General features: G+C 42.5%; 1 protein-coding gene across 1 annotated transcript in view; it reads right to left on the bottom strand.

Moving 5' to 3' along the window:
* Window positions 1-1,615: 1,615 nt before the first annotated feature.
* The window catches only part of LOC121399059 (unconventional myosin-XVB-like), a 34,914-nt gene continuing 20,548 nt past the window's right edge, over window positions 1,616-15,981 (bottom strand). The window contains exons 21-42 of the mRNA XM_041578868.1: window positions 15,919-15,978; window positions 15,531-15,606; window positions 14,422-14,540; window positions 13,557-13,675; window positions 12,478-12,619; window positions 12,283-12,394; window positions 11,967-12,124; window positions 11,711-11,838; window positions 11,564-11,627; window positions 9,941-10,013; window positions 9,776-9,849; window positions 8,960-9,036; window positions 8,237-8,355; window positions 7,614-7,708; window positions 5,135-5,212; window positions 4,843-4,939; window positions 4,610-4,758; window positions 4,054-4,178; window positions 3,705-3,838; window positions 3,225-3,358; window positions 2,918-3,058; window positions 1,616-2,121 (exon numbers count right to left, since the gene is read on the bottom strand). Coding sequence (XP_041434802.1) covers window positions 2,059-2,121; window positions 2,918-3,058; window positions 3,225-3,358; window positions 3,705-3,838; window positions 4,054-4,178; window positions 4,610-4,758; window positions 4,843-4,939; window positions 5,135-5,212; window positions 7,614-7,708; window positions 8,237-8,355; window positions 8,960-9,036; window positions 9,776-9,849; window positions 9,941-10,013; window positions 11,564-11,627; window positions 11,711-11,838; window positions 11,967-12,124; window positions 12,283-12,394; window positions 12,478-12,619; window positions 13,557-13,675; window positions 14,422-14,540; window positions 15,531-15,606; window positions 15,919-15,978 — 2,337 coding nt within the window. The 3' untranslated portion in view covers window positions 1,616-2,058. The remainder of the gene's footprint in view (window positions 2,122-2,917; window positions 3,059-3,224; window positions 3,359-3,704; window positions 3,839-4,053; window positions 4,179-4,609; window positions 4,759-4,842; window positions 4,940-5,134; window positions 5,213-7,613; window positions 7,709-8,236; window positions 8,356-8,959; window positions 9,037-9,775; window positions 9,850-9,940; window positions 10,014-11,563; window positions 11,628-11,710; window positions 11,839-11,966; window positions 12,125-12,282; window positions 12,395-12,477; window positions 12,620-13,556; window positions 13,676-14,421; window positions 14,541-15,530; window positions 15,607-15,918; window positions 15,979-15,981) is intronic.

The raw sequence follows: 15,981 nt of genomic DNA, 5'->3' as shown, positions 1-15,981 counted from the left end.
AGCAAACAGATTTTTTTTATATTTAATTTTGAAATCTGACATGGGGCTAGACATATTGTCAATTTCCCAGCTGCCCCAAGTCATGTGACTTGTGCTCTGATAAACTTCAGTCACTCTTTACTGCTGTACTACAAGTTGGAGTGATATCACCCCCTCCTTTTTCCCCCCCAGCAGCCAAACAAAAGAACAATGGGAAGGTAACCAGATAACAGCTCCCTAACACAAGATAACAGCTGCCTGGTAGATCTAAGAACAGCACTCAATAGTAAAAACCCATGTCCCACTGAGACTCATTCAGTTACATTGAGAAGGAAAAGCAGCAGCCTGCCAGAAAGCATTTCTCTCCTAAAGTGTAGGCACAAGTCACATGACCATGGGCAGCTGGGAAATTGACAAAATGTCTAGCCCCATGTCAGATTTCAAAATTGAATATAAAAAAATCTGTTTGCTCTTTTGAGAAATGGATTTCAGTGCAGAATTCTGCTGGAGCAGCACTATTAACGGATTCTTTTTGAAAAAAAAATGTTTCCCCATGATAGTATCCCTTTAACTGTGATGGTAGCTAGCTGCCCCTGCTGGTGTGAAGGTACCCAACCCTATCTGTGAAAAGTGATGGTACCTACTCATTCCTGTACCTGTGGTGGTACCCAACCCTGCTTTTGTATTGGTGCCAAATTGAGCCATATTACCTATCCAACCATGAAGGTAGCAAACAAGTTTCTAAACCCAACTTCTCCAAGTGTGATACTATTAAGCCTCATGTCTGCTGCCATGATGCTTCTTCAGCTACCTGGCTCTGGTGGTGCCCCTGCTTGTCTAAATGGGACAGTGGCAACTCATTTTCTCCAGTTCTGGAGGTAAGTACCGAAACCATTATTTGTTTACAAATATTTTATTACCTCATTAACCATCTACAGATTACGGTGAGGAAGAACATTAAGGCAAGTTCATCTACTTTCATTGTTTATTACAAGAACATTGGGTGGAAAAGTTCTTACTCTCAGAACCACTTTTGATCATTTAAGCCAGACTCTTATGGTGTCCCAGATTTCAAGAGGAAGTGAACCTGCCTGCTGATATAAACTAAAATAAAGTAGTGTAGAGGTGGTTGATTGCCCAGTAGAAGGAGCTGTTGCTCCATCAAACTTCTGGATTGTGCCAAAAATATCAATGCAGACGGAACAGCATCAACCCTTTATGCCTTTACACTTTTATTTAATGTAGTGTAAAGTTATTTTATAAGAAATATCCTTATAACAATCACTCCCATTTATCTGGATGGGGTTATAAAATGTCCCTCTGTCTTTGTTGAAACATATACTGTATACTTTTGAGTTCTACTACTATTGAGTTTACGTATAAGTGGGGGGTGTCTGTGTATATACTACAGAAACCTATCTACTTGGGCCATATTACAAATGAGCCTTTAATGTTAGCTGTAACATCTCCCTGTTCAGCTTCCATTAATCAAGCCAATGATATTTTTTAGCTGTCGCTCCTCTTCTCCTCCAACATTCTTTGAATATTCTGAAAGCCTTACGGTTCCCCTTTCTCCAGGCACCTGCTAAGGAGAGGGGGTTCCACAGGTGTATACAGTGAGAGACCAATCCTCATATTCTCTATATTATATTTAATAGTTCATTATTTAAATACAGCTCAGTAAGGAGGGGTTATTTAACACAATTGCACAAAGATATCTGCAGTTGTAGTATTGCAAATTATAAAAATAAAAGTCTGACTAACTGATCCTAGCCCCCGTGCCTCATAAAAGCTTCATGTAAGAGCACCAGCACAAGTAGCATAATGTAGTGGGTTAAAGGTTGCTATGCTCTTTGGATCCAAACCCATTGACATGAATGGGAAGTCCCTTGGGCTATCTCTACAGGGAAGTGCTGCATAGCTGGTAGCTACTCTGGTGTGTGCCATAGCTATAATACTTTAAGTGCACATGGGGGCAATCCCAGTTTCAAACTATTTTCTCTATTTTGTTCTTGGCACCTGCAAATCAAAAATAATTAGAATGCAAATAAGTTACACAGACAGAGGGTTCTCAGAGTCCTATGTTGGCGCCGTCTCCATGTTTTCTATGACCAAGGCCAATGTGTGATATAGCTCTTTTGCCTGGAAACAGAATGGAAATGGATGTTAAATCTTGTCATAATCAATTACCCTTTCTTGGGGAAGATTTGAGGGTTTATTTTTCTTAAAGGACAGTAAAGACCTAAAAAAAATACCTATCTACTAAAAATGAGCACAATAGGTCTTGCGATAAAATTAGATTCTGTCAATTGTTTTAATATTTCAAAAATCCAGATTTTCTTATTTTCTTTTGTCATTATAACACACTAATTTAAAAGTTTATTTACTTTATCAATGTGCAAAAGGCAAAAAATATGTTTAGAATAACCCGTTTTCATTCATCTAGTGATGAAAGGCGGAGTATATTGTCTCTTGACAAGGGAAGACGAGGCAATTTCAGGCATTGTATCCAATGTATTTGAAGGGTGGAAGGGGGACACCCAACTGACAAAAAGTTTGACTTCACTACTGAGAGTGGCCTAGTACTTTATGGCTAGGATGGGTAGTTAGCTAACAGAATTGGTGGGTTAATTATAATGGAGAGGAATGGTTGACAAAAATGATTATGGTGTCTGCATGTAGAGGAATGGTTTACAATGATTATCATGACTGCTTAGAGGGGAATGGTAAACAACTCTTATTATAGCTGTCTAGAGAGGATTCGTTGACAACAATGATTATCATGGCTGTCTACAGAGGACTGGTTGACAACAAAGATTATCATAACTGAACGGTTGACAATAATGATTATCATGGCTGTGTAGAGAGGATTGGTAGGAAATTATTATTATGGCTGCCTAAACTCTCCCTGAATGGTCTCCAATCGCTATGCACATACCTCCTGGAGTTCCACCCACATTGTGCGAGGGTTTGCAGCCGAACCATAATGCATTTCCACTCCTGGTGGTGTGTTGTTGTCAAATGGGCGCATTGTACGCATGCTCTGAATGTCTTGAAGATTGATACACATGCTTGGTTCCTATAAATGGGGGGAAAGGGAAATTAAATTGGTTCCTATAAATGGGGGGAAAGGGAAATTAAATCTACCTTGGGGGTATCAGTGGCTCCTTTAACTCTATATATATATATATATATATATATATATATATATATATATATATTTGATTGAAGCCCGCTATACTTACTTGGCTGTTATTCTCCAAGACCAATACATGCTGGTGGTTGATGGCCACAAAGCACGGGGATGTTACGCCTGGTTCACTTATTCGCTTCACAAAGTACACGTTGTATTCAAACAGTGGCAGAACGGAAACGGTTTCTGGAAAGTAACAGTGGGAAATGATCTGATCTAATTGCCTGCAACAATAACCCCATGCCATGGTGCTACTTTAGATCATCATGGAGTGAAGTTGATACTTTAGGGCATCTGTTGGTTAAAGGAGAAGAACCCACAGCCAGAAGCTTTATGGTAGAGTGTACAGATCTTGCCTCAAGGACCGTAGGGCTGTACTCATGCCTCTGATCCATGAGGAATAACAAACAGTAGATATAGGAACACTTACCCATCGTCCAGCTTGAATGTGACATGGTATAATCAATCAGTAAACACAAAGCACAGGTAGATATGGAAATACATAATTAAAAAATCATTTCCCCATACTAACCCAAGAAACGGATTTTTGCCTGTTGAACAGAGATGTTCTGTGTCTCTCTGAGCTCCTGAAGGAGGTTTTGCTGTGCAGCCTGTAGGTTCAGACGGTTGTGCACTGAGCTGGGAATATAATCCAGAAGCTCCTGCCTGGAAGGGTAGGGAGGAGAGGTTATCAGGACCCTACAGTACCCACCCAGGCTACATTTCTGCAGGTAACTGTAGGCAGTCTAACTCCTTCCCTCCAGTGTGTGTGTGTGTGGGGGGGGGATGTCATGGGTGCCCTTTAAGTTGATTGCTTTTAGCACTGCTGACGGACATTATAAGCACACTGTGTACTTCTGTCTAGATACTACCATACTCACTTGCTGGGTGGGCTGCTAAGGCCGTTTATTCTGTGTAGAATCGCAGCCACTTTCCCTGTCTGCACCCCCAGAAGATCTGCTGGGCTTAGTAACAAGGCTTTACCCTGCATGTAGTCACTGAACATCTGAAAGTGGAAGAGAAGTAACAGTTTATGGTTAGGGGGGCATTGCGGGAAAACAAGGTTAAACAGCTGTCTGATGACTTGGTTAAAGGAAACGTTCACTTTCGCAAAACAGAGCATACTACAAAAAATCAAGTTTTTCCCCAATAATTTCTGTTTTTTAATCTCAATGTAATGTTTCATGTAACTCCTCATACAAACTCTGTAAGCTAGGCCACCATCTTTCCACACTGGTTACTTTTGGTTGATACACTGCTCAGAAGCATCATAGAAATGCCGATGAGATCCATATACATTGTAACAGACTTTAGTAACTCTCAGGGAACATGCTCATCTATGACCTACTGAGCCTCTTCTAGAAGCAAAAGGTTGAAAACTGGACTAATTCCTAAGCAAATTACTGCTGCTGTTGATTGCTGTGCTTAGGCAAATACCTGGCTGAAGTGTAATTGGATATAGAGCTCACTGCGCCCCTTCAGGGTGGCTTTCCATGTCACTCGCCGGAAGTCAAGGTCCACAGAGTTGTCCCTCAGCAGGAAGTCATGGATATATTCGCCTCCACGCAGAGGCCGTACTACTTCACCTGCAAGGAAGGGTTCACAAGAAATGTCAATTTATGGGGCAAGACCTTGTGTATGTCAAAAGTAAAGCTCCTCCAACAAGGTACCTTTGTTCTTGTTGGCAAATAGAGCAAATTCCTCAATCTCCTCAGGTTCTGAGACATTTATTTGCTCACAAATTTCAGGCACCACATCAGCTGCCACCTAGGGAAGAGATGAGAGAAGCTGGGAGACCTTTCAGGAGTGTAGCCCAAACTGTACCCCAGCAACATAATAGAGAATGGACATAAACTCTCAGGTTTGACTTAAACTCCCAAAGTCCCTTGACAGCTGAAGGCAGGACCCTAATGGCCGATCAGTAATGTCGACAATGAAGAGAAAGCTAGTTCAGCTACTTACAGTGAAAGTCTTAATTTTGGTGGTGAATTCAGCTCCACCCGGTAAGTTTACAATCAGTCGCCGAGTTACTCGGTCATTCTGTGAGAGGGGAAACAAACATTCAGCAGCAGTTACTACTTTTCCATACATACAACTATAGTCATCACTTTAATCATTTTCAACTATGTGAAATGGAAGTGACATTGGGTAACAACTAGGGATGTAGCGAACGTCGGAAAAAAAGTTCGCGAACATATTCGCGAACTTGCGCAAAAATGCGAGCGGTTCGCGAACGGTTCGCGAACCCCATAGACTTCAATGGGAAGGCGAACTTTAACATCTAGAAAAGACATTTCTGGCCAGAAAAATGATTTTAAAGTTGTTTAAAGGGTGCAACGACCTGGACAGTGGCATGCCAGAGGGGGATCAAGGGCAAAAATGTATCTGAAAAATCTGCCTGTGTGTGCTTGGAAGAGATAGTGTAGGGGGAGAGCTGTTAGTGATTTCAGGGACAGATGATAGTAAGCTTGCTGGCTAGTAATCTGCTTGATACTGCTCTGTATTGGAGGGACAGAAGTCTGCAGGGATTTGAGGGACATTTTAGCTTAGGTAGCTTTGCTGGCTAGTAATCTACTGTTCTCTTTAAACAACTGCCATACGTTGACCTTGTAGGCATTGTTTGCCCAGTTTTTTTGGACGCAGCCACTGAAGCACAGTTGCCAGAAAAAATATGCCATATAAATGCTGAAAATAGTAATTTTTCGCCATACGTTGACCTTGTAGACATTGTTTGCCCAGTTTTTTTGGACGCAGCCACTGAAGCACAGTTGCCAGAAAAATTATGCCATATAAATGCTGAAAATATAAATTTTTTGGTTGCAGCCACTGAAGCACAGAGGCCAGAAAAATTATGCCATATAAATGCAGAAAATATGCATTTTTTTGGTCGCAGCCACTGAAGCACAGTTGCCAGAAAAATTATGCCATATAAATGCTGAAAATATAAATTTTTTTGGTTGCAGCCACTGAAGCACAGAGGCCAGAAAAATTATGCCATATAAATGCAGAAAATATGCATTTTTTTGGTCGCAGCCACTGAAGCACAGTTGCCAGAAAAAATATGCCATATAAATGCTGAAAATAGTCATTTTTTGCCATATACGTTGAGTCAACGTATGGCAAAAAATTACTATTTTCAGCATTTATATGGCATATTTTTTCTGGCCTCTGTGCTTCAGTGGCTGTGGCCAAAAAAACTGGGCAAACAATGCCTACAAGGTCAACGTATACACTACTACAGCGGTGGATACGGATTACGTAAAATATATTATGGCTGCTTGAAAAAAGTGACTCCGGTGTTTTTTCTGGAGACGGTAATATTATGGATATTTAGACAGAATGTGAACAAGGTCACACAGCTCGATGGCGGGTTGAAGAAAACAGTGTGCAAATAATGCCTACAGGGCAAATAATGCCTAAAAGGTCAACTTATACACTACTACAGCGGTAGTAAAATAAAAAAAAGTAAAATAAAAAAAAAATGAATATTAAAAAAAAAAAATTAAAGTTGGTGCTGCTGAACTACTAGGAGCAGCAGATTAGCACACCAGTCCCACTCCCCAACACTGCTAGACTAATAGCACTGGGCTCTTATAGTAGTAGTAGTAGTAGTAGTAGTAAAACAACAAAAAAATAAATAAAAGCAGTCCTTACAAGGACTACTGTTATTGCAGCAGTCAGCAGATGAGATCAGAAGCAGGACAGCTGCCCACTGCAGCTACATACAGAGCACTGCAGTAGAAGGTAGATTACTAGCCAGCAAAGCTACCTAAGCTTAATGTCCCTCAAACCCCTGCAGACTTCTGTCCCTCCAATAACAGAGCAGTATCAAAACGATTACTAGCCAGCAAACTTTCAACTGTCCCTGAAATCACTAACAGGCAGCAGCTCTCTCCCTACACTATCTCTTCAGCACACACAGGCAGAGTGAAAAAACGCTGCAGGGCTTCGGTTTTTATAGGGAAGGGGAGTGGTCCAGGGGAGAGCTTCCTGATTGGCTGCCATGTACCTGCTGGTCTGGGGTGAGAGGGCAAAAAAAAGCGCCAACAATGGCGAACCCAAAATGGCGAACGTCGCGCGACGTTCGCGAACTTCCGGCGAGCGCGAACACCCGATGTTCGCGCGAACAAGTTCGCCGGCGAACAGTTCGCGACATCTCTAGTAACAACACCTCCATCATTCTAAGCTAAACAAATAACACTTCCATTATTCTGCAATTATTTACTGCCACGTCCATCCTTCTCTGCAATTCCTTACCAGAACCCCCTTCGTTTCTCTGTGATTACCTACTGCTACCTCCATCATTCTATGCAATTGCAGCAACCTCTGCCGCTGTTACTTACTGCCACCTCAACCTTTCTCTGCAATTACTTACTGCCACCTCCATCTTAAGCAATAATGTTATTCTTCAAACATTATATAAACTCCATGCCCCAGTTACCAGCAAAGCATCCATCTCAGCTCTAGATGGAAGATGTCTGCGTCCATGGTACAGCACAGTTCGGCGGAGGTGCTCTTGGTTTATCCGGGACACCTCTGTGGGGGGGAGAAAAAGTTTATGAAAGGGGTTGTTCACCTTTGATATTACTTTTAGTATGATGTATAGAGGGGTGCAGTTAGTTTTCTTTTATTATTATTTGTGGTTTTTGAGTTTAGTGTTTTATTCAGCAGCTGTCCAGTTTGCAATTTCAGCAATCTGATTAAAATAAGAGACTGGAAAATGAATAGGAGAGGCCTGAATTGAAAGATGAGTAATAAAAAGTAGAAATAAAAAATGTGTAGCCTTACAGAGCATTTGTTTTTCTAGAAAGGGGTCAGTGACCCAGAGCCTGGCCAGGCGCCCTAGGCAACCTGGCCAGTCCCGGCGCCAGCTGGATGTGCACATGCGTGAATTGCTGCTCGCCACACATACGTGAATCAACATGCACAGCAGTGCAAATACACTGGGCAGAAAGAACAGAGTCGGGGAGAGAGGGGACCGGACATGGGGTAGGCGACAGAGAGGTATGTGCCTGGCGCCCCCCCCCCCCCAGCTTTGCTCTCATTAAATAAATAAGCAGGTACCTTGGTAGTTTCCGATGCAGTCCTGAAGGTACTTGGTGACACACGGCAGTAAATTGGGGGATGGCAAATAGAATCCCGTCAGGAGGCTTAGTATTCTCCAGCCACGATTACAGCTATCCCTATGGAGGGGGGGGGACATCAACACATATATATAAAATAATTGTCTTGTGAATATTCTACTAATCTGTAAAGACAACAGTAGACTGGAATCAACCTATACCAAAGCTAATCTGTATTAATAGAAGGTATTAAACTCAGATTTATTCATTATCACCAAGGAGAAAAGCAGAATTTGGAGTTCTAGATAATAGAGGAAATCACAGTATTCACACATCACCGCCTTGATAATGGTGTGTGGCTCCGTTTCTTGTCCAGAGTCAAGAATTACAAAATAAACAATAAAGAACGGAAAGAATAAATTATAGGATGGTCTCTTACCAAGGTAACCCCCAGTCCAAGGGCTTGCCAGACTTTTTGGAATATATGAAGCATTCAAATATAGGAAGAGATCATCCAAAAGTAGTAGCCAAAAGTAAGTAATAAAATTAAAAAATCTTTATTAGGACATATAAGCCTGATGCGTTTTGTGCCTGGAGTGGGCACTTACTATGAGTAAGTGCCAACTCCAGGCACTTACTTTTGGCTACTACTTTTCTATTGGATGATCTCTTCCTATATTTGAATGCTTCATAGAAATCACAGTATTTGAACATGGATACTCACTGTTTGGGGTTTGCTGTGATTTGCTTGATCACTTGGCAGTAGATTTCATCTCTCAGCACAAATTTCTCCCGACATAGCTGGAGTTAAAGTTATAAGCTGAATTATACAGGGAACTCTAAGTATCACTCATGTATTATAAACGATAATGTCCCCCCCAACTGTAATTTATAGCATATATGAAGTCACTGAGGGGCTCTGTGACCATATAAGGACACAAGGCTGCAGGCTGAGTTATACAGGGAACTTGGAGAATCCCTTGTGTATTCAGGGGTGCTTCGCCAATCAGGCGAGTTGAGGCTGTCGCCTCAGGCAGCAGCGCCCCACTAGGTACCAGGGGCAGCAAAAATGCTGCTCCTGGTACTTTAAGAGTGAATTTCCGGGGGAGGGGGGGCAGCAGCAACTGCTGCTGCCTCAGGCGGCGGAGGGGCCAGGATCACCCCTGTGTGTATTATAAGGGATAATGTACCCCTACTATAAATTATAAGGATATTAGAAGTCACTAATATGTTTAGTGACCATACAAAGGCACAAGGCTGCAGGCTATACAGTTATACAAGGAACCCATGTATTATAAGGAATAATTTACCCTCTACTGTAAATTATAAGGATATTAGAAGTCATTGAGGGGTTCTGTGACCATATAAAGACACAAGGCTGCAATTTTGAGCCAATTCTTGCCTTGCATCCCCCTCCCCACATAACCTTGTAGTTACATTAATTATTACAATTATATGATGAAATGATAATTCAGTAACTCAGTATGCTATATTTTAAAGCAGCTGGTGTTTGATCTTTCGCAAGAACCCTTTTCCGTACCTGCAGGATTTCAAACACACATCCCAAATCATCCTGCTCGCGATATTGCTGGTCTCCCATGAATCTCATCAGATCTGCGGAACAGATTTGGATATGTTTGATTGCACACGGTTAGCAAATAGTAAAGAGAAATTGTTTAGTTACATGCACAGACACATTACGCACTCATGAAATTATTAGCAGACAGTTCATTCAGCTCCATGTCTTCAAAATAGATCAGAGACTCTTTGATTGGAACCTAAAAACAAAGACATGGAGTTAGGACCAAGTTGCCAGTGTCAGACAGGGCCCCCCATGGGCAAAAAACCCAGTAACACTGTATGATATTAAATGATAATTTTAGTATCTGCCCACTTTTCTGTCTTTGGCTCTGAGTGATTGCTCCCCAGTACTGGGCCCATTGCCTGACCAGGATATGTAGAGCGGGGGTGCAGTTTGGAGGTGTAGATGGTGGCCAGGGGGTCACAGTTTTCAAATTACCCCACATGCCCCTCTCTCTGATACTGAGGGTGATAGTTACTCATGAAGCTAGTGTAAATTAGCTTATGTTTTACCCTTTAAAGCCAGTAACGTAACTAGAGGGGGGCAGGCCCTGGTGCGGGACTTGCAGCCGGGCCCCCCGCCCCCCTCCGTATGTGATTTTCGGCCCGGATTTCAGTGGCACGTGAGCTGCCGGACCCTGGCCCACTTGCACCCCCTGCTCCCCCGGTAGTTCCGCCACTCACTTTTGAATTAACTTTTCATTTGATGTAGACATTGACACTCTGAAACAATTTGCAATTAGTAATTTAGCTTTTTGTTCAGCAGCTATCTGGTTGCTAGGGCCTTATTTACCCTAACAACCAGGCAGGAATTTGACAGAAATATGAACAGGAGAGGCCATGAATAGGAAGATATATAAAACAAATTAACAATTACAATATATCGTTACAGAGCAATCGTTTTTTGGCTGCAAGACCAATTGCAAAGTTGCTAGCTAGAACCACATTTCTGGGAAGTGTGAGAATAAAACTTTGTTGCTTTTATTTGAGGGGCAGGCTCTGGAGAACTATATATATTTGTAAAATATATATTTGTAATCACACAGAAATATATTACTGGGCCCCACGGCAAATTATTATTTAGGCCCCCAAAATGTCTATACGCTGACCTGTTTTGCCAAATTGTATATGAATACATATACCTTGTGGGCCCCTATAACTCTTGCCCCCCCCAATGTGAATTGTACTACTGCCTTGCACTGAGGTTCTCAGTTCACTTCCAACCCCAGCATTGTGAGGAGTTTGTATGTTCAATCTATGGGTTCCTTTTGGGTGTTAATGCCTAAAACATGCACTAAGAAATTGATCTTAGTTTGTGTGGATACCACAACACAGCAATTCCTGCAGTCCTATCCACTGAGCCACTGTGTCATTCAGCAGTCAAACCCCTTCCTATACATATTTCTTAACCCATGGGAGCAACATGCAAATAACCCACAACTTTAACACTGCAAGGGAGTATTACTTAACCTTCAAAAAGGAACACATTAAGTAATTTCAGTGCCGGGGTCACAATTGAGCTAAGGACCCCCAAAAAAACACCAATACTAACCAATGAACCACCAAGCCATTCCTTAAATACTTCTGTTTTATCCTCAGTTTAATGATTTGAGGAGAGTGAGGAACAAACAGAACCTAAAGGTCTGCCCCAGCTCCCATAGCCATCAGGGTGAAATTGCCTATTTACTGTTTTGGATATTTATTCACCTTGAGTAACTATAGATTTATAAACCCCATTTTCCCTTACCTTTGTGTGCTGTACAAGCTGAATTGCTTTCTTTCCTTCAGACGCCATACCCTTCAAGCCCATCCTTCAGGGAAGGAACCAAAAAGACACATTAAATACCTACATCAGCTCAAGCATATCAAGAGTTAGAAGGAACTCTTCACTCACATGGTCTGTGCCTCCCGGAAATATTTCAATGCAAATTCCACCATAGTATATTGAGATGCATCTATTGGAATGGGAGGAGTTATGTATGTAGTCTTTGTAACCACGGATACCACACTTGTTGGTTCACTCTGCCATTATATAAGACAGATCAGCCATTAAACATGAAGTCTCATCACCACTACTTGTTGCTGGTTTCGGCTCATGCCTTCACCCTCCCACATATAAGCATTCCATGCATATTCTTTACCCTTAGTACCTCTTTGCTTAAGCTCCTTTGCAGGACTTGTGTCGGTGGTGCTTTTCTGGTCTCCCCTTTCCGGTCTAGCACTGAGTTATAATCTGGGGCTGCTGCTGGTTGTACCATGCGAGATGGAAAGAGACCAGAGCGCCCTCGTATGGATCCAAACTGCCACCCTGCAGGGATGAATGCGATTCAGGTACACAATTTAAAGTCAGTCATTTAAAGTCTAAAACATGGAACCCTTAAGTCTACTAACCTCTTCTTTATGTGAGTCAGACAAATAAGCACTCACCCCAAATCCCAAAGGCAGTGTAACCAAATAGCCACCCACCTGGCTGCAGGCCCTCCATTGGCAGAACTTTGATGATGTCACCCTTTTTAAATTGGAGAAGGCTTTTGTCATCAGTGACGTAACTGCGCAGAGCAACTACATGATTTGAATCCTAGGGTGAAAAAATAGTAGTCATTGGTTTGCTGGGGTTCTGAGGAACCTGGTAATATTTTCCACTATAAACATCATACTCACTTTGACCAGCTCTTGCAGGAAAAGCTCTATTAAAGACTTGAGGGACTGTGCTCTGTCTGAATGCAACAGAATCTCCTCGTGCCGCAAACAGAACCGCAGGCTGTTGGAGCTGGGCATTTCCACAGATAGAATATCTGCAAAACTTGGACATTGTAGGACAAGATAAGAGATCATCAACATATCTCAGCAGTCAACCTTCTTCTTTATAGCTAGCAGCATGGCTGCCATCAGTAATCATGGAGCCCCATACGACTGTTAGCACACTACTAGGGCCACAATTATTAGCCACTGGTCACAATGGTAAAAAAAACCTTTGGAGCAGGCACTCAATGAATGCAATCTTCCACCAGGCAGATTAATTCGAAGTGAAGAGTTTAATGTGTCCACAGCCTTACATGTTTCATGATAAACACTTAATCATAGGCTATGATTAAGTGTTAATCACGAAATGCATAAGGCTGTGGACACGATAAACTCTTCACTTTGAATTTATCTGTCTGGTGGAAGATTGCATTCATTGAGTGCCTGCTCCAAAGGTTTTTTTCGGTTTGTCCTCTCCCTGTGCTGAGGGCTCAGGGCGGTGCACCTGGGACTCTTCCCTTGTGTGGTGAGTTCAGTGGCAGAACTACCGGCGGAGCAGGGGGTGCGAGCGGGCCAGGTCCCGCACCCCCTCAGGGCCCCCCGGCAGCCCGTGCGCCACTGACAAATGTGGCCGTACGGAGGGGGGCGCGCCACGCACCAGGGCCCGTCCCAATCTAGTGACACTACTGGGTGAGTTATATACTTCTCCTTGCAGACCCTAAACTACAGTTTTATTACTGGTCCCAATGGTCCCCATGGTTGTGGGAGAGACTTGACAACAAGTAGAATAAGACTCCTTGGACATGGTATCCATGCCCTTGATCTGCCCTGTCAAATCTAAATATGCCCAAATCCTGCCCATAAGCTGCCAAACACTTTCCACGGCCAATATGCATCATCGCCTTTGGGCCCTCTTGGGGGCCCTGACTACCACCTTGAAGCCGACCCTGGTCAGCATTGAGCTCCCCCCATGAGCCCATATTTCTCAAGTTACTCACCTGTAACTGCATAGGGTCTTCAGGTGCCTGTGTTGGATTCCTGCTGCCTGAACATCTTTGACAAGCCGGATGCCCCTGTGGGAAACTCCAAGGAGCAATAGATCTATATCATCCTCCAGCTAAACACAAAGAACAAGTTTAATGGAACAGAACATTGTCCACTTGCTGATTCTGTATATATTTGGACTGCATACAATGAAATGCACTTACTTCTACTGGATAGAGTCAGAAGGAGAAGGGAGATCCTATTTGACCTAGTACAAAGGGCTGATAGTTTTGTACAGTTGGATTGATTTATATGGACCAGGGAAAGTAATACATAACTGTTAGATGGAACATGATGTCTCTCTGTTTGACCTGCCTGATCTGTTGTTTGACCTGCCTGATCTGTTTGTGCTGCTGACCTCCTTTACACTCCTGTCTGAGACCAGTACAATAGAAAAGCAGCTCACAACGCTCCAGGTCCAAGGTCAACACCCTACTTTATCATGGGGAAAAAAGCAGCCCAGAAACCAGCAGTATAGAACATCCAAGCGTATGCCTAATTAGTGGGGAAGACTTGGACTTACTTATCATTTTTATCCTACAGCTTGTCTAGGAACTTTCTTGTTTATCAACACATCTGGCAGATAAAGAACCCTTTAGTACACCAGCCCCTCTGGTTATTAAACCCAGCATGATAGGTTACAAACAGAACACAGTGATTTGGACATTCTGGTTACAGTTTACTAGGTCAATTATGTAATAGGATTGGGGTACTGGTGGCCCTAAGGTACATGCAGAATATTGTAAATTTACACAAACGATAATCTAATCTATTAAATATTCTCAGGGTTGAATATATTAGGAAGGAGTCTTTACTCACCCTGACTGGGAAGAGGCGGGAGAAGTAATTTTCCCAGTTGTCACGTGCGGCAATCACAATTCGTTTCTTGATGGACTCCTCAGTGATTGAGTTGGCATCTGTCCCAACATGAAACTCAGCTGGGGGTGGAGAGGTAGAAGGTCAATACCCCCTTGTCACCTCATTCCCAGGTTACAAGGTCAGGGGTAGGGAAGGTCACATCTAGGGAGCTTGGGTGAACCAGAGCCAGGAATAATATTACAGATGTCTTACCAAAGTCATTATTCAACTACTCCATGATATATATACAGTATGTTATTATCTAACAGGTAACACTCTACCAAAGAACATTCTATGTCCCAAGCATCTTAGTGTGGAAAGACTACATGTTTAAAGAGATGGTTTTCTGTGCACACATTATAGTAAAGGGCCCTTTGAATACAACTTCCCATAGTGTGTTATGATCGCGTATGATCCCGAGAAGGCAGAAGAGGACACGACCAGCAGCCTGGGAGGTATGGGCAACTATAAAACGCTTCTCAGTGAGGACAAATACTGTATGTAGGTTGTATTATAGCCTCTAAAAATCCAGCTTTGTTGTACTAAGTTTTGTTGTACTAAGCAAAATTAGGCAGTAATACACCCTTAAGTTTGCATTAGGGATGCACCAAATCCACTATTTTGGATCTGGCCGAACCCCCCGAATCCTTTACGAAAGATTCGGCCGAATACCGAACTGAATCCTAATTTGCAAATGCAAATTTGGGTGGGAAGGGGAAAAAAATTTTACTTCCTTGTTTTGTGACAAAAAGTCACGCGATTTCCCTCCCCGCCCCTAATTTGCAAATTCGGTTCAGAAGGATTCGGCCAAATCTGAATCCTGCTGAAAAAAGGCCAAATCCTGGCTGAATCCTGAACCAAATTCTGGATTCAGTGCATCCCTAGTTTGCATATACTGTAGTATTTACAAGGACATAATTATGCAATGTACTATGCAGAAAATCAAGTCTGGACTAGGATTCAAAATAGGCCCTGCCATTCCAAGTACACAGAGGTACAAACAGCCCCCCACCATCTTACAGCAGCCCCTCCGGCATTTGTCAGTCCACATTTAGCAATATCAAACTCACTCAGAAAATCTTTCATCTTCCTCCTTTCCTCCTTTGTCAGACGAAATCCAGAATCGGAGAATGTGTCGCGAATTATCTGGAGAAAAAAAAATCCTTAGAATAGAATGATCTGTGTTTACACCACCGTTCTTCCTCTCACAAAGCAGCAGTCCTGCCCTAAGGCTGACATTCTAACTCTATGTACAGTATAATGGGCTCTGTATTACATATACAGTATAGTGTATACCAGTGACATTATTGGTTGTTCCTATCCATGTAAATTCATAAGCACAGTCCAATAATGCAATAAAATAATCGGACTGGTTTTATTCTGATCTTATGTCTTATACAGAGGTAATGAAGCTGGTGGGGACTACACGGTATAAGATGCTCTGCTTTCCATGATTACCTGCTCGCAGAGGAGGTTCAGACAGTGTGGGTGAGTAAACTTCTCCTTCGGATAAAAGATCTA

The sequence above is a fragment of the Xenopus laevis genome, chromosome 9_10S (genome assembly GCF_017654675.1).
Source record: "Xenopus laevis strain J_2021 chromosome 9_10S, Xenopus_laevis_v10.1, whole genome shotgun sequence".
NCBI lineage: Eukaryota > Metazoa > Chordata > Amphibia > Anura > Pipidae > Xenopus > Xenopus laevis.
Note: the sequence above shows the minus strand (reverse complement) of the source record. Positions and strands in the feature narration are given on the sequence as shown.